The following is a 21,997-nucleotide window of genomic DNA, read 5'->3' on the forward strand; positions in this document are numbered from 1 at the left end:
ATCCTCCATTATCGAGACATTGAACCATCTATAGTGCCCGACCATCGATAGTGACATCGATAGTTTGGCATCTCTAGTGTGCGCGTGTGGTTGCGTGTGCGAATAAATTTTGAAATATCAGTTGCTCGAATGGTTCAGGGGATCTCGTAGTCGAGCAGTCTCGACTAGAGCTTTCTTATTAAATTTCATTTAGTTTACAAATCTTTCTCTAATGGTTACGTTAATTAAATTAAGAAATGTTTAACCAAAACACTTTATTGACAACGACATTATATTGTACATATACTCGGTTTGGAAAGCGAGGGTTACAACTTACATGTTTTATATAGATAAATTAAATTATTCCTTTTAGCCTTGATAATCTTGACGTTAGAGGTTCTATATTATTATTATTTACTTTTAGTCTAAGGTAACACGCAATCCAGCCACCCACTCTACAATATGTTTGAAAAATTCATCGTCAACAAATTCAATTATGCGAACATTCTCTGGAAACTTTTTACATTCCCTTAAATGGTCAAGAACCATTTGGCCTCGAGTGTGTGTTCCTGTAAGATCAACGGTAGCGTGCCAAGTACTAGACTTTTTAATAAACTGCTTGTCAAAAAGACATGCAGCTACTAACAAAGCATCACAGGGATTCCAATTATCAATCTCATACTGTGAGTTTTCTACTTTGTTAAGTATATCTATTGCACGGTGTTTGTGAGCAGTAGCACATTTGCCAAGCTCATACAGTCGCCAGTCCTAAGAAAAACTTATTAATATTAAAATATGTAAAAAAAAAACCGTAGGCAGCATTCATTGAAATTTTGCTACTTACAATAGGTATGTTGAAACGTTCTTTGGTGCACGGTTCCCATGGCAGTATAGTAATTGGACATCGAGTTTTTAATAACACAGCATGTGCTGCCTCTGGATCTGAATGGAAATTAAACTCTGCGGATCGTGATGAGTTTCCGACTCCTTGATAGTTTCCGCCCATAATGTAAATATCTTTGATACATTGTCCAAAGTGTTCACCATACATAGTGTAGCCAAGTGCCAAATTAGTAAGAGGACCCACCGCAATAATAGTGATTTGTTGAGGTCGATCCTTGCAAAACTTGTGTATGGCCACAACTGCATGTTGTGGTTGCACATAGCTGGACACATGCGAACCGTTTTCATCATTTAAGCAATCACCGAATCCATCTCGTCCATGGAATAACTTTCTATCAGCATCAACATAACCAGCAAGAGGTTCAACTGCACCCATATAAATCGGTACCTAAGCAACACAAGCAATTTTTAATATAAGATGTGATTAATTTGTCGCTCAGCATATAGTACACATTGATAAACATGATTAGTTATAATCACTAACCAGAGAACACATAGACTAGACATCTAGAACAAATTATTTCACCGACGAAAATATGCGCTGAAGAGACCAGACAACTTCGTATTTACTCGGCTCGGTGGCAAGTGGACTATAAAAAGTGAACTCGGCAAGTGGACTATAAAAATTTCAAGTGGAAATAAGATACACATGTCAAGATGATCTTTATTGCCAAAATTACATAAAGGCTCATTTGACAGTCACTCTACAATTCAAACCATACAAAAACTACTGAATCGCCAGACATTTATCATCCCATTTCATGGATACATACACATATGCAAATCACGAGACCGACCAACGGTAAATTTTGGGCTTTACAGCAAGAGTTCCGTACACAGGCACACAAATGCTCAAGCAAGGGACTGCAAGTGTGTGTGTATGCATGCCCGTCGCGAAATCATATTTTTTATGCGCCTCAACGCTTTCATACCCTTCCTAGAAATAGTCATGAAAACGCTAACATTTTGTATGAGCGTGTTAAACGCTTTTAAGAGTTTGGTATAACCTTCACTCAAAAGGAATGAGCTGAGATCGTCGCGAACAATTTCAATTTTTGTGCGCTGCTGCTATTTGAGAGACCATAGAGATAGAGCGTAAAGAGAGGGAGAGAGTAAGGGAAAAAGAGCGTATAGCCGCACTTCATTTGGGAACGTGTGCATTTCGTGGCAGCAGTAGCAGCGCACTGATTTGGTCGTGCCCTTTTTTCACTGCTTGAGCAAAAGACTGAGCCGAACAAATACGAAGTTGTCTGGTCTCTTCAGCGCAGAAGATATAAGAGCTAGAGACTTGAAATTTTTTTCCTACGCCCGTGTATAGCACGCGCATATCGAGTTTTTCTTCAAAAATCGTTATTTTGTTGTCGATTAAAAACAATATGGAAAATCAGTTATACATTTATATCTGCTAGATCTTTAGAGCTAGAATCGCCAAATTTTAGATGTATGTATGTACTTTATCACTTTTCACATGCATGCATGCATATACATACATGAGAGAGCAGAGGACATCGACAGAGACAGTGAGAGCAAGGGAACATTGGGAATAGAGTGATCTTTTGTATAACAGTCCACCATCTCGGTCGAGCGCATGAAGCGGCATGATTGTGCTTTCGTATATTTGCGTAGCCCGAAACTAAAAGTGAAAAGCCGAGCAAATACGGAGTTGTGTGGGACGCAATGCTCGAAAAAAGTTTGCAAAACAGCTTTTGAAAATGCTACGCTACTCCGTAGTTTTTCGTTTTGCTCTCGCTACCGCTCTCATTTTTGACGAGAGCCGTAGCAGAGCCATAGCCTAACAATAAAAAGTTTGTGCTCTGCTCTGCTCTCGTAGTTCGTTGTGTTAAAATCTGTAGCGATAGCAATAGCACAAAACGAAATGATGTGCTACGCTCTGCCGTAGCGGTAGCTGAAAACAGATAGCGAAGGCGATAGCTAAAAACAGAGAGCGAGATGAAATCATAGCAAGATGAGTACAGAGCCAGATGAGAACATAGCGAGATGATAACAGAGCGAGATGAGAGTAAAACAAATGTGCTAGAGCGGATTGAGCAGCAGCAGATCTGGATTGTTTGTTTTTAATTTTTTTCAAATTTGAAAATGACCGTATATACAGCGCGGATGTCGAGTTTGCGTTTAAAATTCGATAAATCATCCCGTAATGTTTTTATCGAATAGAAACATTTAAGTTCAAGCACTAACCAGAGAACACATAGACTAGACAACTAGTAGAAAGCTTTTTGCACGCTTTTTTTGAGGCTCTAACACCCCAGACAGCTTTGGACTCGCTCGGCTCCTTACTTTTAGGTTCGAGCTACGAAAAAATACGAACGCACAATCATTTCGCTTCATGCGCTCGACCGAGATGGTCAAATTTTGAACAAAAGATCCCTCTATGCTCAATGTTTCCCTTGCTCTCTCTCTCTCTCTCTCTCTCTCGATGCTCTCTGCTCTCTCGAATGTGTATATGTATGTATGCATGTGAGCACAAGCAGCAGCTCACGAAAATTGAAATTTCGTCGCAGCAAGAACCCATGCCTTCCCTTCTGTGTGAAGAGTATACCGAACTTTTCAAACCGTTTGCCAAGCTCCTACAAAATATTTGCGTTTTCGTTATTATTTGTGGGAAGGGTATGAAAGCGTTGGTGCTCATAATGAAATGCTTTCGCGACGAGCGTGCACGCACACACTCTCTCTTGCTACATGTACTATGAGCATTTGTATGCCTATGTGCGAGGCTCTTGCTGCCTGTAGCAATTTTAAAGCCCAGCATTTGCATTTGGTTGATCTTGTGAACTGCTCACACTTACATACATATGTTTGATTGTGTGTACGCAGGGGCCGCGATGCTCACAAATGATGGGGTAATCATTTGTAGAAGCAGTTGAGTGCCTTTATATGTATGTGCGTATGTTTGTGTATGTTTATATGTGCATGCATGCGACATGAGCATTGACGTGTGCCTACGAGCGGAGTTGATTTGGCCCTGTCCGTCTGTCTGTCCGTCTGTCCGTATGTATGAACGCGTCGATTTCAGAAGATATAAGAGCTAGAGACTTCAAATTTTTTTTTAAATGTCCGTAATTACAGCGCGCATATAAAGTTTATCATTAAAATTCGATAACTCATCCCGATCTTTTTTTATCGATAAAAAACCTTATCGAAAACCAGTTATAAAATTATATCTTCTACACCTTTATTGCTAGAGTCTCCAAATTTTTAATGTATGCTTATATGCAATTTATACAATTTCGGTTTTTGTTAAAATTTACCCCCCACCCTTAAATTCACCTCCTCACCCTCACTTTTGTAAAAAGCGTATTTCAAATACTAGAGACTTGTGCTTTGACAATTACATGCGTATCTATGTTATAATTATAATCATGAAGATCGTACGTCCACAAAAAAAGTTATTAAGCAATTAAGTTCTCATAGTAAGCGCTCACTGCCGCCCATGCGTGTTTATGCTTATGTGTGTGTGTGTATGCGTTTGTGTGTGTATGCGTGTGTGTACGTGTGTCTGTATGCGGGTGTGTGTATGTATGCCTGTGTGTGCGTACGTGCGTGTGTGTGTGCGTGTTTCTTGTGTAAGCTGAAAGACGCGAAAAATTATTGAAATATCTATTGCTCCAAAGGTTCAGGGGATCTCGTAGTCGAGCAGTCTCGACTAGAGCTTTCTTACTTGTTTTAATTGGTTCAAAATATTTTTATATTTTATTAAGTGAGTTTTGTATTTCATTTATATTTTTACATACATCAAAATTGAAATTTTAGTCATACTAAATGGGCATTTTTTTATTAGTTGGGTACTACCCTGGTAGTATCTAGTCGAGCACTCTCGACTAGAGTTTTCTTACTTGTTTTTTATAGTTTCATGTACTTACATCCTTTCTGGAGCAAGCCATCAGTATACGTCTCATGTTACGTGCGGCATTTTCGCACGTTGTATTACCGCAACCGTTTGTGGTTACCGCCAAAAGTTGTAATATACCGCACTCCTCGGCGCGAAGGAGTAGAAGTAGTGCCCAAGCATCGTCACTCCCACCGTCACAGTCCAGTATAACTAATTTTTTCCTTTGGTTGATGTTAAACATGGTAACAACAAACATGAATAACAATATCAAATTTCTGCATGGAATAGCGCTGAAAAAAGTAACTTACTGGCTCGTCATTTAACAATCAATTCTGATTAAGACATGTTACTCTGTTTTATATTGCTTATACATACATACAGGGGCGTACCGAGGTTGTTGATATGGGGGTAATTCCTACTGGATTCCCGACTTGCCTCGTGTATGCTGACGGCTTGTCGACTTGACTAATAAATTATTGGCCTGAATGAGCCAATAGTATATAATAGGGCTGACAAAATATCGATGGGACTATCGAGATATCGAATTTTTGCTTGTTTGTGGCAATATCGATAGTTCTGCCCGATCTATCGATAGTAATGGTCATTTTGAAAAATTTTTCAACATTCCATTCAACAAGAACTCGAGATAGTAATTTGATTAAGAAATAAGCTTGTTGTTAAACTTTTTTAAGTAAACATTTATATTATTTTAACGATCGTTTGTGCTGGTGATTTTTAATATGGATCAATACGTATTTAATCTGAAGAATAAGGGTAATTACATTATTTATTTATTTAAAATCCAAATTTCTAATACGTTTGCATATGTGTAATGCATATACATACATACATGCACATATGTATATATGTATATAGATGACAAGGAAGATGAAATCAGCCATTTCGATGCAGAAAACACTGCAGTGAAAAGGCAGAGAGTTGGAAAATCTAAAGTATGGACATTTTTCAAAAAATCAATAGATGGTAAAACAGCAATGCGGAAAAATTTATAAAACTAGCGGGAACACTTCCAACCTCTACGACCATTTGAAGCGGTCGCATCCAACATTAAATGTAAGCGACTTGCCTAATTCCTCGGCCAAGATTGATCAATTTATTAGCATTAACTATGATTCGACATCCAAACGTAACTCAGACCTTAATGAAGCAGTTATGAAATATATTGCTAAAGATATGCGTCCGTTTTCTGTAGTCGAAGATAGTGGATTTCGAGCCATGCTTAATGTATTTGATCCACGGTATAAATTGCCATCACGTGCGACCATGCGCAATGTACTCATGGCAAGGCAAGTAGAGGAAAAGACGGCAAAATTGGTTGAAATTTTAAGTACGTGAAGCATTGTGCCATTACGACTGATCTTTGGACTTCTCAAGCTAATGAGACGTATATAGTCACTTGCTCATTTATCTCAAAGGACTTCGATCTGCGCACAGCCGTTTTATCAACAAATAAGTTAGTTTCGGAGGCAAATCATTCTTCGCAGAACAATGCGGAATCGCTTAAAGCTATTTTTTTTTAAATGGAACATATCTTTAAAAGTAATAGCTATTGTAACGGACAATGCAAGCGCAATGATAAAAGCATGTGAGCTGTTGCACAAACGAAATATACCATGCTTTGCACACACAATAAATTTAGTTGTGCAAGATTGCCTATAACTGCATTGCTTGGCTTTTATATTATCTAAATGTAAAAGCACTGTAACATTTTTTAAAAATAGTACAATTATGTACAACAAACTTAAAGAAGCCCAAAAAACAAAAACAAAAAATACAGCCTCAAACAGGAAGTTCCCACCCGTTGGAACAGCGCCTATTACATGATAGATCGAATTTTAAGTATGTATGATGCTATCAATAGTGTATTTTTGATGGTATCTAAAGCACCACCTCCGTTTACTGCGGACGAAATTGACCTTCTAAAGGATTCGGCAAAGCTACTGTCTCCATTTGAGAGTGCCACAAAATAGATCTCATCAAGCACCACAGTGACCATATCCCTTAAAATTCCGATCACTTGTGGACTAATGCACAATTTAGATAAAATTAAAAATAATTTAACCACAACAGAAGGATTGGAAGCGTACACATGCTTAATCGATGTTATCAAAAATAGGATGTCTAAATATGAAGAGCGTTCACTGCCACGAATCGGTACATTGCTAGATCCACGATATAAAAAGAAAGGCTATCGTTCACCTTTTAATGCTGTTCAAGGGGAAAAGCTTCTCGAAAATGAACTCGCTTCCCTAGATTCCCTTGATTCAGACCAACCAGAGCCATTAACGCTCACTGAAAAAACCACGAAGACTAGCCAAACTCTCTTTGAATTTGTGCAAAATAACATTCAAGCCGTGCCTCGGACTAAAAGGTCAAACGCTTCGTCAATACCTTTTAAAGATGAATTCAGAAGAAGACGTGGATCCTTTAAAATATTGGAAGGTAATTGTATTAATTTTTTAACAAATTTTAAAATTAAAATACGTTTATTAATTTTAGTACAATGAAGGTACACTAAAAGTTCTTGCGGAAAAATTTTTATGTGTACCAGCTACTTCGACGGAATCGGAGAGGATCGGAGGAGGTAAGGCTGGACTTGTTATAAGCAATCGACGGGCTTCCCTAAAGCCAAACCATGTTGATATGCTTCTATTCTTACAAAAAAATGACTGCATTAATTAAAGTTGCTTAGTTCTATTTTATTTCTTTAAGAAATCTAATGGATCTCATTAGTTTGATATAGTTTGTAATTTATAAGAGATTTGCCTTGTAGTTTTTAAGAAACTTACAGTGTTTTGTAGATTATAAGAAGTTTGTAGCTTAGAAGTTTATTGGATCAAAGTTATCTTTTAGTTTATTTACTTTGTTATAAAGTTCAACGAATGAATTAAATTTTGACTAATTATAATTTAATATTATTTATATAACCTATTCGATTTGCCTTGAGTTAAATAAACGTACTTTGTTCAAATATTTGAGTTGTTCCGTCAATAACACTTTTTTAGCGATAGTATCGATAGTATCGAATTATCTTTCTTAAAATATCGAAAATATCGAATGAGTTCACTATCGATATTTTGCCAGCTCTAGTATATAATTATGTCACACCACTAACCAGAGAGCACATAGATGAGACAACTAGTGTAAAGCGTTTTGCACACTTATTTTGCTCTCTTAGGTTATGCACACGGAGTGTTAAAAGACAAAATAGGTTGCGCAAAGAGCAGTTCCGTTACTTTTAATGTTAACTAAAAGATCTATTGTGACGTCATATTTTCAGATTTGGCTATGTTATCCCGGCTGAAGCATGGCGGGCACTTAATCAGAGGTCGGCCAAGTATATAGAAGCTAATTTCAATAATTACCTTAAAAGTGGTCAATCAGTAACATTATTATCTTACAATAAAGTAACTAAGTATATAAAGGAATTACCTGGGAAGCCTTACCCTTCACTCAAAAGGAAAGAGCTGGGATCGTCGCGAACAATTTTTAATTTCTGTGCGCTGCTTGTATTTGAGAGACCATAGAGAGAGATAGAGTGAGAGAGAGAGTAGGACAAATAGCGCGTAGTCGTGCTTCATATAAGAATAGCACCATTTCGTTTGAGCGCTTGCAGCACACAGATTTTGTCGTGTAATATTTTCACTGCTTGAGCTTCAAGAGACTGAGCCGAGCAAATACGAAGTTGTGTAGTCTCCTCAGCGCAGTTTTTCGTCGGCGAAAGAATTTGTTCTAGATGTCTAGTCTATGTGTTCTCTGGTTAGTGTTTGAACACTTTTAGGCCTGGAGACTTCAAATTCGCGTTGGATATAAAGTTAATGGATACAAAGATTTTGTAATTTACCGATTTTGGATACCCCGCCCCATTCGCCCCCAATTTGTAAAAAAGTTCAAGTACTAGAGACTTGTGCTTTGGAATGTACACACATTTTAACCATATGATTACGCTCTGAAAGTTTCATTAAGATCGTTTGTCTACAAAAGAAATTATTCAACAAATAAATTCTTATAATGTTGCACACATTGCAGCGCAGCCCAAGCGCAGTCGCTGCTTACTGCGCAGTTAGCAGAGCGCGCTGTTATGTGTGTATGTATGTGTGCATAGAAGAAGTGCAGAACGATTAGAATATCAGCTTGGAGGGTTCAGGGTATCGACTAGTCGAGCAGTCTCGAGTAGAGCCTTCTTACTTGTTGAGTTTAACAGAGCGTAAGTCAGTCTTACAAGATTCGCGCGACGATTGAAAACAGTCATATTTGCACTCATTTTCTGATCATAAAAGACTGTTCTGTCGGGAGAAAATGGTACCCTAGTCTTCCACGAGTCATAATTTAATCATTTGTGACTTATATCACTGACCAGAGAACACATACATAGACTAGACATGTAGAACAAATTTTTCTACAGCAGAAAATGTTAAGTTGGCCGACCACTTTACTTCGTATTTGCTCGGCTCGGTCGCTGGAGGTTCGAGCAGTGAAAATATTGGACGACAAAAACAGTGCGCTGTGAGCGCTTAGACGAAATGGTCGTGATTATGTATGAAGCACATCTATGTACCATTTGTCCTACTCTCTCTCTCTCTCTCAGTTCCTCTCTCTCGCTCTCTATGGTCGCTGAAATCATCACTCTCATCTTTTTGTTCGCGACGATCCCAGCTTTTTCCTTTTCAGCGAAGAGTATACCGAAATTTTAAAGCGTTTGCCACGCTCATGCAAACAAACTGTAAGCGTTTCGATGATTATTTTTGGGAAGGGTATGAGAGTGTAGATGCGCATAAAAAATATTAGCATTTGCTGCCTGGGCCTCTTGGTGCCTGGCTCTGGGCTCTTTCTATGCTATGCTTTCAAATAAATATGCATATATGTATGTACATATGTATACAAAAATATACATATTTACATATCTATCTATCAACAATTGGCACACTGAAATAATATGCAATTTTTAGACTCATTCACGAAAGTGAAATGAGTATATTGGTTTTGTGCAATGTCCGTCTTGCTGTCCGTCCGTCTGTCCGTATGAACGCAATCTATTTCGGCGCTATTGAAGCTAGAGTCTTAAAATTTGGAACACATACTCGTGTATATCTCCGATTTATAAAGTGTTAAAATTTTCCCGATCCGCCCACTAGGGGCGTGGCAAATTGGAAAATGCATTTTCCGATATACCAGAAATCATGTTTGTTGAAGAGCTAGAAAGCTGAAATTTGGTGTGTAGGTCCGCGCCGATCACCCAAGATCACAAGCTATGGCGGATATATCTCCGCCCATTAGGGGCGTGGCAAATCGGATAAAACTGTATCTCCTAAAGTTAAAAACCTAGAATGCTGAAATTTTGCATGTAGCTGATGTTTTATTTTTATGAAGACAGGTGAAAAAATTATATATCTACGCCCACTAGGGGCGTGGCAAATCGGACCTGAAGATATAGTGATTTTTCGAATTCTGCTATATTTTAGGCACTATTGATGCTAGAGACCTGAAATTCAGTATATATACGCGGGTTGACCACCCACGTCCAACGAGCTATGGTAGATATATGTCCGCCTATAGGGGGCGTGGCAAACCGCAAAAGTTTATATTTCCTACAGTTTAAGAGCTAGAAGCTTCAAATTTGGATAGTTAAGTTACTGGTGGCCTCCTCTATCGATGCCCCAAAACTAATTTTTAAGCCTCTTTAGGGGCGTGGCATATGGATAAATACCCTGTAATTTTCACATTTTTTGAGCGTAAGAATTCAAATTTTTCATTTAGGTAACCGGTTTCTCGTTCTAAAAACTGGCTAAAATTGAGGAGTCTACGGCCACTAGGGGCGTGGCAATCGGCATTTACAGTGCCCGACTTGCGACATTTATATGCGTCAGCCATCTATTTATGTATATGTACACATAAGTAGGCTTAATAGGCATTGATAGCACGGAAGGAAACATTTTTATAAAATTAATAATATATAAAAAAGCTAAAATAACAAAAATTTGCAAAAAATTTGCAGCGGGATTTGAACTCGCACCCAACCCAAACAGCATGTTTGTCAAAATAGCTAAAATAAAGATCGCCAGCGCTTCAGCCTACAGCACCACCGCATCGTTTCGATCAATAGTAGTTAAAACGAAATCACATTATTGTTATGACGCCGCATAGCAAAGAAAAGCCAGTGTAGCGGCTGGAAATTCAAAAACAATGCAAAGACAAATCAATCGCAACTGAGATTCTTAGAATATGCAAGAGTACGCATTTATGTGTGCTACATACACACATACAAATAAGCGCGTGTATAAGGCTGGAATGCTTGATGCTATGCGTGCAGGCTTACATATATAATTATATATACATATGTATGCATTTGCGTATATGTAATTGAGGGCTATTTAAGAAGAAACAAATTTAAACTTATAAAATTATTCGACTAAGAAAATGAAAAGTATTAAGTGCCATTCAGTCAAGCTCGCACCTTCCCAATAAAATATCTATTTTATAAAAAACGAAATATGTATGAAAAAATAAAAAAAATAACACAGTAAAGGTTCGAACCTCCCCTACTCTAACATTACTTGCGTCGCCCTTTGCACACGCGCCACTGCTTTACTCGAGCACTCAGTTGCTAAAATAGAATAGATTAATAAGAGAGCGTCATCAGACAAAACTACAGTAACGGCTAGAAAGTCCAGAAATCAATCGAAATTCTAAGAATGTGAGAAAAGGCGCGCTTCTGTCTGTACGCATAGAATAGACGATGAGTGTGTGCACAAGCATAGGAAAATCGCGCTGATCTGCTGTTAGCTTGAAGCCGGTATCCAATGTATGGATATAAATATATAATAAAAATAAAAATTGTATAAATTATATATGTATGTAATTTGAATGCAATAGCTATCGATGATTTTCCAATTTTAATGGCATCATGCCGTGTTTTTTGCTGCGCACTAGACTTCAAATTTGCACTATATACTCTGGTTGACAGCGTTTGGGCTGTGAATGAGTCTTCTGCTATCGGTATCGCCCGATTGCAACGTTCTTACTTGTTTCTAATTAAAATTAAAACAAACTGGTTAAGAATAGATTTTCTATGCTCAAAACAAGGGTGGGTGGGAGAAAACCATTCAGTATCAAAAGAGGATTTTGATGTAGCGTGCATGCAGTACAGAACAATTTTCTTTTTAATGCGAGCGATGTATGGTTTCTTTTCGAAAATTGTCCTAAATGTTTCGAAATGGAGCTTTATTAAATTGTAAAAATGGTCAGAAGGGGCCTTCAATTTAAGATATCTATTTATATAATGAAAATTTTTATTAAGACGAACACTGCATTTCATCCGATGCCTTTAAAAGATTTGAACAAATTTCGCAATCAGTTGTTTGTAGTAATTTGTAGAGAAGATACCCTGCAAAATATCGTAATGCATTTTCATTAAAAACATTTTCAATATTTGCAATGGTTGCATCTAATGATAATTCAACCTCAATATTTGGATCTAAAGGTTCTTGATCTACAGATGAATTCGTGGCACACTACTCATGAAATACTTATAGGTTAGATCCGCTATCCTTTATTATATTAGCTAACATAAGATCTTCATCTGGAATACAATTTCCAGATACAGAAACAGATGTCAAGATTTTCATTGAAAGCATTTTAGATATAATAGAATTAAATTCAAAAACTGTTGGGTTAGTATTGGTTGCTCCTCGACTTCTAATTAAATAAAATAAATTTTCTAAAGGATCTTGGTTTAGTTTGGATGTGGCAACAAAGAAAGTATCACTGCTGTCATTCCAAATATTTTTCGCTAAAGCAATTATAGATGAGATTGTAATAATCATCCCATCAATACAATATACTTTTTGTGGATACTTCAGGTCATGAAAATAATCTCTCATTTCCTGAAGATACTCATGCACATTATTGTTTTTCCTAAGTGCGCATCTATACGGATTACTATCAAATAGTACATGACTGTTTAAACAATCGAAAAGGTTATTAATTTTGTCAATAAAGATAGCTGTTGCAAGAGCACTATCTTTACAATCAGTAAACCCGCCTGAATCTACAACTGTGCGTATCGCAGCAGCTACACTGTGGCTAAAATCTTGGGTGGCAAATTTGACTTTCATTTTCTCAAAACAATTTGGACTGACATGTTTTGGAGTCAATTTCGGACATAAGCGCGTCAAATTTTTAGTTTCAATTTCATATAATTTTCTTATTATACGCCATGAAACTGTGCCCTGAGGTGTGGAAATATTATGCTTTAAGAGAATATTTCTTAGCGATTTAACAAGATGTGGTACATCGAATATCGCAAATATTTCTTTATCGTTAACAGAAAAACTAGGATTGTTGATGCCTATGCCCCATCTATCAAAAACGGCCCTATTATTGGATTCCTGATCGCAAACAACATTGACATTTGACATTAAGCCCCAATGCTTGCGATAGTCCAATATTTTATTTTTTTTTTTTTAGGTCAGTATGATTTATGCCACGAGCTGAAACCGTATAGCTTAAAACATACTTCCAGTTGTCAAACAGTCCCCTAGCAAGGAAAACACAGACTTGCTGTCCTAAAAATTTAGTCCTTTTTATACCATCGTTTTCAAATCCCTGTATCTCGTCAAGAGATGAATTATACTGAAGACCTCTCTTTACTTTAATTTTATCGCAAACTAATACGGTATATTTTTCCTTGGCGCTCATTTTTTCGACAGTGCCCTTCAAGTTTTCTAACAGCTCTGGATTAAATCCAGGAACTAAATTTTTTAAAATCGCCCAGCGATTTAATTGTTTCTTACACGGGAGTCTTAAATTAAGAACATCCCTAAGGTAATCATATGTCCTAGCTGAGTAGAAATGAATATTTTGCGAAATAACTCTTTCAGCGCTATTATAAACCTTATTTTTTTTTTTAAAGCATTTTACATAAGACTTTTGATTGGTCTGAAACGTGAGGTAAATTGTTAATTGTCGTGAAGATATTAACATGCTTTTTCTCCTTTCTGGCTCTTTGGTAAATGTTTCTTTGCCTATGAGCATTTCTTAAAGATGAATACCTTTTTTTCAAATTAGAATTCTCTTTCTGTACATTCTGAAGAGCTACTTTCATTTCATAATATTTTTTCCGATAATATACCTCGTTTTGCTCTCTTTTTAAACAATTTGAGCAAAACGAAGACCTACCGGAGCTTAAATCTTGCCACAATTGATTTTTTAAACTATTGTCAAAGCACAAAAAAGTCTGCAAACTTTCTTCCTCGTCACTTTGATTTTGAATATTGCTGAACTGATGCTGCTGTTCTGGGTCAGATGGCCTCACAAAGTCATCCACTAATTTGTCTAAACTTTTCCTTGGATAGCTATAAGGAGTAATATATTCTTCCTGAATGTCTATCGTATAAATGTCACTTACGTGAGCATTATTATTTGAAAGAAAGTCTGACTTGCACAAATTTAAGGTTGGGACTGCATTGACGCCTAATTTAAATTTACCAACGTATTTCCTTTCGAAATGCTTGTTGCAAATTTTAGCTTTTTCCAGTCGATATTACTGGGTAAATTACAAGCTTTGATCCACTTTTTTAAATTAATCTCCTTTGATGGAAATGAAAATAGTCTAACCGGAAAATTAATAGAGCTTTTTCTATAGCTCGCACCACATGTTTCAATAATACATTTATCTCCACTTCCTCGTGATTTCTTTAAAATATTTGTTTTAGCCATAGTTTAAAAAAAAACCCTTTATAAATATTGGCACGATTCTTAACATTAGCAAATCACTTAAATAATAATTAAATACCGTTTAACACTCTCTCTGCAGATTTAATTCCAAATCGCTCGCACAATTAAAAGCCCGTGGCAGTCACAAGCCAATGTTCACGTATTATGAGCATACACACTTACAATATTCCTCAGGCAGCAAGAATAGTTTCCCATACTAGCACATAATAGCTCATACATGTACATTTAAAACGGGACGGTAACTGACGATTGACGAAAATACTGAGAAAGAATTGACTTTCACACAAAAGCCCATACATGTAGCAAGGGACTGTAAATGTGTGTGTACATGCTCGTCGCGAAGATGTATTCCTTATGTGCACAACAGCCTGTGCGTGCAAACACACATACATACATATGTACGTATAAATGTACATTTATAAATTTATTTTCCAATGCTATTGAATTATTTTTGTTTTTATTAATGATTTGTTTTTAGATACATATATATTGAATTTTATGATTTCTATTCTTACATTTATTAAATTTATGAAATAATATTAAACAGATTCCTATTTAAAACAATTGTTTTTTGATCTATCTACATCTACTCTCATCTACACTCTCATACCCTTCCCAAAAATAATCATCGAAACGCTTACAGTTTGTTTGCATGAGTGTGGCAAACGCTTTAAAATTTCGGTATACTCTTCGCTGAAAAGGAAAAAGCTGGGATCGTCGCGAACAAAAATTTCAATTTTTGTGCGCCGCTGAGAGTGATGATTTCAGCGACAATAGAGAGCCAGAGAGAGGAACTGAGAGAGAGAGAGAGAGTAGGACAAATGGCACATAGATGTGCTTCATACATAATCACGACCATTTCGTCTGAGCGCTCACAGCGCACTGAATTTGTTCTACATGTCTAGTCTATGTGTTCTCTGGTCAGTGCTTATATTCAAATGAAATTTTCAATAATTGCAACGAAAATAATTTTTTTATTAATATAATTTTCATTTACAATATATATATATTATCTTAAAAAACAAGTAAGAACGTTGCAGTCGGGCGTTACCGACTGCGGAATACTCATTCACATCCCATCAACAATTTAGTAGTTAAGTTTCGTTCTAATACTGTAGAATATACAGGTTTTTCCGATTTGCCACGCCCCAACTGGGCGTAGACACCTCATTTTTGGTCAGTTTTTAGAAAGAGATAACGTTACCCTAACTGCAAAGTTTGAATGCTTACCCTAAAAAAATGTGAAAATGACAGGGTATTTTTCGATATGCCACGCCCCTAAAGAGGCGTAAAAATTATTTTTGGGGAATCGATAGAGGAGGCTACCAGTAACTCAACTATCCAAATTTGAAGCTTCTAGCTATTATACTTTAGGAGATATAAACTTTTGCGGTTTGCCACGCCCCCTGTGGGCGGACATATATCCGACAAAACTTTTTGGTCTTGGGTGATCAGTCCGAGTATATATACAAAATTTGAGGTCTCTGCCATCAATAGTGTCCAAAATATAGGAGAATTTAAAAAATCACTATATCTTCAGGTCCGATTTGCCACGCCCCCAACGGGCGTAGACTTATAATTTATCTTCAGACTTTATAGAATCATACCATTAGCTGACGTGCAAAATTTCAACATTCTAGGTTTACAACTTTAGGAGATACAGTTTTATCCGATTTGCCACGCTCCCAATGGGCGTAGATATATCCGCCATAGCTCGTGATCTTGGATGGTCAACGCGGACCTACATACCAAGTTTCAGCTTTCTCGCTCTTCAACAAACATGATTTCTGGTATATCGGAAAATGCATTTTCCGATTTGCCACGCCCCTAGCGCCTAGCGGGCGGATCGGGAAAATTTTAACACTTTATAAATCGGAGATATACACGAGTATGTGTACCAAATTGCAAGTCTCTAGCTTCAATAGCGCCGAAATAGATTGCGTTCATACGGACAGACGGACAGACGGACGGACGGACAGACGGACGGACAGCAAGACAGACATTGCACAAAACCAATATACTGATTCACTTTCGTGAATGAGTATAATAACAACAGAAAAATCAAAACCAAACATAGAAATTGAAAACAAAAAAATAAGAAAAAGAGTAATAGAAATTCATAACATTTAACATATGCAAATAATTGAATTAATGTAGACTGATTTGTTTGCGCTTCACTTCCACTTTCACGATCGAATGACAAAATTTGCACATTTCGGCATGTGTTTAAGAAAAAGTGCCGTTTAACTTAGATCTAAGCTTAGATAAGAATCGCTTTTGGATCAGCCAAGCAAACAGAATATGAGTGCATAGTAACAAAGCAAAACCAAGCAGTGATCATTGTTGGAGTGGTGGCGTCGCCGATAAGTAAAAAGACCGGGTTGTAATTTCCTCGTCTTTATTTCTTAGATTAAAGCTGTGTTGCTCGTATAGCATTAGTAAAGATATATGTATCGTCAATACCAGGAGAGGCAAGTGACCAGTGGAGTGGGGACGAAGAACTCCGTGGGACGCTAAGTACCGCCAACCAGTAGGAGATCTGGGTTATGTTATTAACAGAGTGCTGTTCATAACATAACATTGTGTGGTGCGGGAGGAGCAAATCTTGTTAATGGGATCTGGCATTAACATGCTCCCCCCCCCCCCCTTGCAAGGATTGCAAATTAAGCCGTCGCGTTCGAAGCTGGAGACCTCTTGGTGTGCGGATCAAGGCCGTCAGCGGAGCTGTGACCGCCTCTTTAGGAGTTGAGGCGGAGTGACGTGCTGATCCCTGGATATGCAGGCCCAAGGCCCACAAAACGCTGGCAGTTTCGGAGTCCGTGGGCTCCTGGGCTCACGCGGTACTGGAAGGAATTGGTACCGCGTGGCTTGCTGCTTTCTAATGACGGCGTCTTTATCTGGAAGAACGAATGTGTTGGAGGTTGAATTGCTTGCTCGTTAGAACATAACATGGAGGTTAGTTCGACAGCACAAGGAGGTTGAGGATCGGGTTGGAATGATGGGCCTGAATGAAGAATATCATTCAGGCTTTCATTGAAACCGACCCTCACTTTTGTAGTGATGTTGTCGGGAACTCGAGATAGAAGAGTTACAGGAGATGACAAGGTTGTCGGAATCTCAAGTTTCGTCTCACCCGGGACGGAGACTTGAGTTGTGAACGAGGAGACCATTTCCGGTGAAGTTCGTGAAAGTTGGCCAGTCAGTACCCAACCGAAAACAGTCTGTAGACCTAGAAGAGATCCACAGATATTCGCATGGTAACCTCCCTGAATAATAGTCGGAAGGATATCCGCATCAATTTCTGAACTCTTGTAGAGCTCGAGATCAGCTAGCTGAATATTCGGAAGCTGGTTCAACAAGAGTTGTGGAATTGGAGATGAAGGGAGTTTACCGGCAAGTTTTGGAAGGACGAGAGCAGAAGCTTCGATTCGTAGTCTCGGCTTCGAAGGAGAACCAATGTCAAAGCTGCGTAGCTTTTGTGCATGAGCTGTAACTGCTTGGTTCAAACTGGAAACTTGAGTCTGCACGGATTTGAAGGGCAACTTGATTTTGCGGAATAGTCGCTCAGAAATTAAAGTTGCTTCGGATCCTGAGTCAACTAAAGCACGGGCGGGATAGATTGCTCCGGAATGGCATATGTTGATCATCGCCGTGCCGAGGAGGACACCTCGCGTTTTGACAGCCAGATACGTTTGGACGTTGGACATAACGTACGAATTGGGGCTATAGCTGTTGCGGATGCAGCAGCAGTCCGAGGAGTATTGTCCCTATGGAGTAGGGTGTTATGTCGAGCATTACACTTGAAACAGTTGTGCGTACTGGTACACTCTCGTAACTGGTGACCCTTAGCGAAGCAGTTCAGGCAAAGACTCTTTGCTTTGATGTATGCCTCCCGTTCCTGGATAGACAGCTGGAGAAACCGAGCGCAAACTCGGATTGGATGGTTCTGTTTTGAACATAAATCGCACAAATTCACTTGGAGTTGACTAGTTTGGCAGGGGCAGAGTTCGCGCATCTCGGAACTGAGATTGGAACTGTTGGTGCAGAACGATCACCTTCCATAGCCTCGAGAGCAAGAGCACGCTCGCTAAGACTAACGTTCTGCCAGGCTGGGATTTCTGTTTTTCGTGTCAGTAAACGCTTCTAGAGAGATCGAGTGTGATTTGCCAATTTGGATGTGCACACGAACACAAGGATACAGTCCCAATTCTCCGTAGAGATTTGAGCATGCTCGATTGCAGTGACGCATCTATGAATGGTGCCATGCAACTCTCTGAGAGCCGAGCCTGATTCCTTGGTGACTTTGGACAGGTTGAGCAGGATTTTAAGCGGGCTGTTGACTAACAGCCGCTTATTCTCGAACCGATCACACAAGGAGCACCAATCCGATGCAAGGCCGTCGTTTATGAGAGAATACTCTGCGACTAAGGCATTTGCAACGTCTGCTGTCTTTGAATTGAGGTGGAATAACTTTTCCATCGGAGTCAAGGCGGATTCTGAATATAAATCGCAGTAAAAAGGTCGCGGAATGTTAGCCAGCGCAAGTAGTCGCCGTGGAACACTTCCGTATCAACGGGTGGAGGGCGACAGCCTCCAGACGAGGCAAAAGTAGCGGACATAGGAGCGGGCGGTGTACTCGATGCGGAAAGTGCGTCGATTTGCACCCCCAGGTGCGTCGTACAGCGCTCATGCACAGTGTATCAGTTGTCGAATTTGGCCTCCATGGCTTCAACTTCGCCACTGCTCGGCCCATGTTTCAAAGCTCTGGCACAGACCTTATATTGCTGTTCAGCATCATCCCACAAGGCCCTGACCCGATCTCGGCGGATCTCGAAGGCCCGGAGCTCAGCCGCCAGGGTGGCGTCAGAGTCCCCGGGACCGTCAATGTTGGCTTCGAACTTAATAAGCCTATCCGCAGCCGCGATGAACTCGGAGAGAGACATATTTAATGGATTTGCGAGCTTCGGACTGGACCGGGCTACGACCGGACTGCGCTTGAAAGTGCTGGTGGTCTGTGGTTTCCCGGACGGAATGGGAGATGCGGAGGCACTGCGTTTAATCACTAACCAGAGAACACATAGACTAGACATCTAGAACAAATTTTTTCACCGACGAAAAAATGCGCTGAGGAGACTACACAACTTCGTATTTGCTCGGCTCAGTCTCTTGAGGCTCAAGCAGTGAAAATATTGCACGACAAAATCAGTGTGCTGCAATCGCTCAAACGAAATGGTGCCATTCTTATATGAAGCACGGCTATGCGCTATTTGTCCTACTCTCTCTCTCACTCTATATCTCTCTATGGTCTCTCAAATCACCGAACTCAGCAGCGCACAAAAATTGAAAATTGTTCGCGACGATCCCAGCTCTTTCCTTTTGAGTGAAGGGTATACCGAAATCATAAAAGCGTTTGTCACGCTGATGCAAACAACACGTAAGCGTTTCGATGGTTATTCTTGGGAAGGGTATGAAAGCGTTGATACGCATAAAGAATATGATTTCGCGACGGGCAAGAACACACACACTTGCAGTCTCTGGAAACATGTGTGAGCATTTGTGGCCTGCGTGCGTAACTCTTGTTGCCTGAGCAAATTGTAATGCCCAAAATTTACCGTTGATTGGCCTTTGAGTAAGCACATACATTTGCATACATATGTGTATGTATGTATGAAATGGGATGATAATTGTCTCGCGATTTACTAGTTTGTCAATTTTGTATGGTTTAAATTGTAGAGTGACTGTCAAATATACATATGTATATATATGATTAGATAAATTAGTACATACATACATACATACACATATGTATGTATGCAAATGTATGTGATCCCTCAAAGGCCAATCAACGGTAAATTTTGGGCATTACAATTTGCTCAGGCAGCAAGAGTTACGCACATAGGCCAAAAATGCTCACACATGTTTCCAGAGACTGCAAGTGTGTGCAGTGTATGTAAGTGTATGCGTATCAACGTTTTCCTACCCTTCCCACGAATAACCATCGAAACGCTTACATTTTGTTTGCATGAGCTTGACAAACGCTTTTATGATTTCGGTATACCCTTCACTCAAAAAGAAACAGCTGGGATCGTCGCGAACAATTTTCAATTTCTGTGCGCTGCTGCTATTTGAGAGACCATAGAGATAGAGTGAGAGAGAGTGAGAGAGAGAGAGAGTAGGACAAATAGCGCATAGTCGTGATTCATATAAGAATAGCACCATTTCGTTTGAGCGCTTGCAGCACACTGATTTTGTCGTGCAATATTTTCACTGTTTGAGCCTCAAGAGACTGAGCCGAGCAAATACGAAGCTGTGTAGTCTCCTCAGCGCATTTTTCGTCGGTGAAAAAATTTGTTCTAGATGTCTAGTCTATGTGTTCTCTGGTTAGTGGCTAAATCGACTCAGCTCGTCGCCTGATCAAGAATATATATACTGTATGGGGTCTGCCACGCCTCCTTCTGTCTGTTACATATAACGTATTTTCCATTTCCAATGGCTTCAGGGTATAAAAAGACCTTATTCTTTTAATAAAGACGAGGAACTTCAAACTTACGTTATTTCTTATACCCTGAACCCATTTTCAATGGGAAATCAGGGTATAATGGTTTTGTTGAAATGTATGTAACAGGCAGAATGAGGCGTGGCAGACCCCACAAAGTTTTGATCAGGGCGACGAGCTGAGTCGATTTGGCCCTGTCCGTCTGTCTGTCTGTCCGTCTGTCCGTATGTTTGAACGCGTCGATTTCCGAAGATATAAGAGCTAGAGACTTAAATTTTTTTTTAAATGACCGTATATACAGCGCGGACGTCGAGTTTGCTCTTAAAATTCGATAAATCATCCCGTTATGTTTTTATCGAGTAAAAACATTCAAGTTCAAATCAGGTGCCTCTATAGCTAATTGTGAATGATTTTTCTTTTTTCAAATTTCTCAAAAATTCAATATAATATGTAGGTCATATGGTGAAAGTTTCATTAAATTCCGTTCAGTTAAAAATTAATAAAAAATAATCAAATATTTGGCCAATTAACAAACGCACGTGCAGCAGCTACAACAGAAACATTCGTTGAATCACATCAGCTGTTAGTTTCGTTTAGTTTTGGTAGATGGCGCTGCAGCAGTGAATCTATTTGAGTTTTGCCAGCGCCACTAGCAGGAGTGAGGTGGCCTAGTGTGTTAGCCGCATGACGCTCGATCGAGAAGTCGCGGTTCGAATCCCGATCGGTGCAACTTATGTTAATTTTTTTTAATTGTTTCAAAATATTTTTATATTTTCATAAATGAGTTTTCTATTTAGTTTATATTTTTAAATACACCGAAATTGAAATTTTAACTGTACTTTATGTGCGAATAGTTTGGTTATTCTAGCAGATTCTTAGAATCACACCAGCAGTTAGTTTCGTTTAGTTTTGGTAGATGGCGCTGCAGCAGTGAATCTATTTGAGTTTTGCCAGCGCCACTAGCAGGAGTGAGGTGGCCTAGTGTTAGAGCGTTAAAATAAAACAACTCCACA

The 21,997-nt window shown here is 38.9% G+C and overlaps 1 protein-coding gene and 1 long non-coding RNA gene across 9 annotated transcripts; one reads left to right on the top strand and one right to left on the bottom strand.

The window, feature by feature from the left end:
• Nucleotides 1-224: 224 nt before the first annotated feature.
• On the bottom strand, nucleotides 225-5,267 carry LOC108617775 (nucleoside hydrolase). 8 transcript variants are annotated; one of them, XM_089473294.1, is made up of 4 exons: nucleotides 5,112-5,267; nucleotides 4,764-5,039; nucleotides 824-1,270; nucleotides 225-747 (listed from the first exon to the last, which is right to left on the bottom strand). In XM_089473294.1, exons 2-4 carry the CDS (start codon nucleotides 4,986-4,988, stop codon nucleotides 400-402), a joined length of 1,020 nt encoding a protein of 339 aa, XP_089329420.1. In that variant the 5' UTR covers nucleotides 4,989-5,039; nucleotides 5,112-5,267; the 3' UTR covers nucleotides 225-399. The 8 variants fall into 8 exon arrangements, with proteins under 8 accessions (XP_089329420.1, XP_089329419.1, XP_089329421.1 ...); XM_089473293.1 differs by having other exon boundaries at nucleotides 5,108-5,266; XM_089473295.1 differs by having other exon boundaries at nucleotides 4,764-5,022; nucleotides 5,108-5,265.
• Nucleotides 5,268-5,317: 50 nt separating this feature from the next.
• On the top strand, nucleotides 5,318-8,290 carry LOC149268227 (uncharacterized). Its single transcript, XR_016270877.1, has 4 exons — nucleotides 5,318-5,506; nucleotides 5,609-7,195; nucleotides 7,253-7,964; nucleotides 8,034-8,290. It is a non-coding gene; the product is annotated as an uncharacterized LOC149268227 (long non-coding RNA).
• The last annotated feature ends 13,707 nt before the right edge of the window (nucleotides 8,291-21,997 follow it).

This window comes from Drosophila arizonae, chromosome X (genome assembly GCF_054131065.1).
Source record: "Drosophila arizonae isolate 15081-1271.41 chromosome X, UAZ_ARI_1.0, whole genome shotgun sequence".
NCBI lineage: Eukaryota > Metazoa > Arthropoda > Insecta > Diptera > Drosophilidae > Drosophila > Drosophila arizonae.

Coding starts and splice junctions, on each gene's coding strand:
- LOC108617775 (XM_089473294.1), bottom strand. CDS start 4,988: ATGTTTGTTGTTACCATGTTTAACATCAACCAAAGGAAAAAATTAGTT. Junction 1,271..4,763: donor TGGCTTGCTCCAGAAAGGAT/GTAAGTACATGA, acceptor TGTGTTGCTTAG/GTACCGATTTATATGGGTGC. Junction 748..823: donor AACGTTTCAACATACCTATT/GTAAGTAGCAAA, acceptor AGTTTTTCTTAG/GACTGGCGACTGTATGAGCT.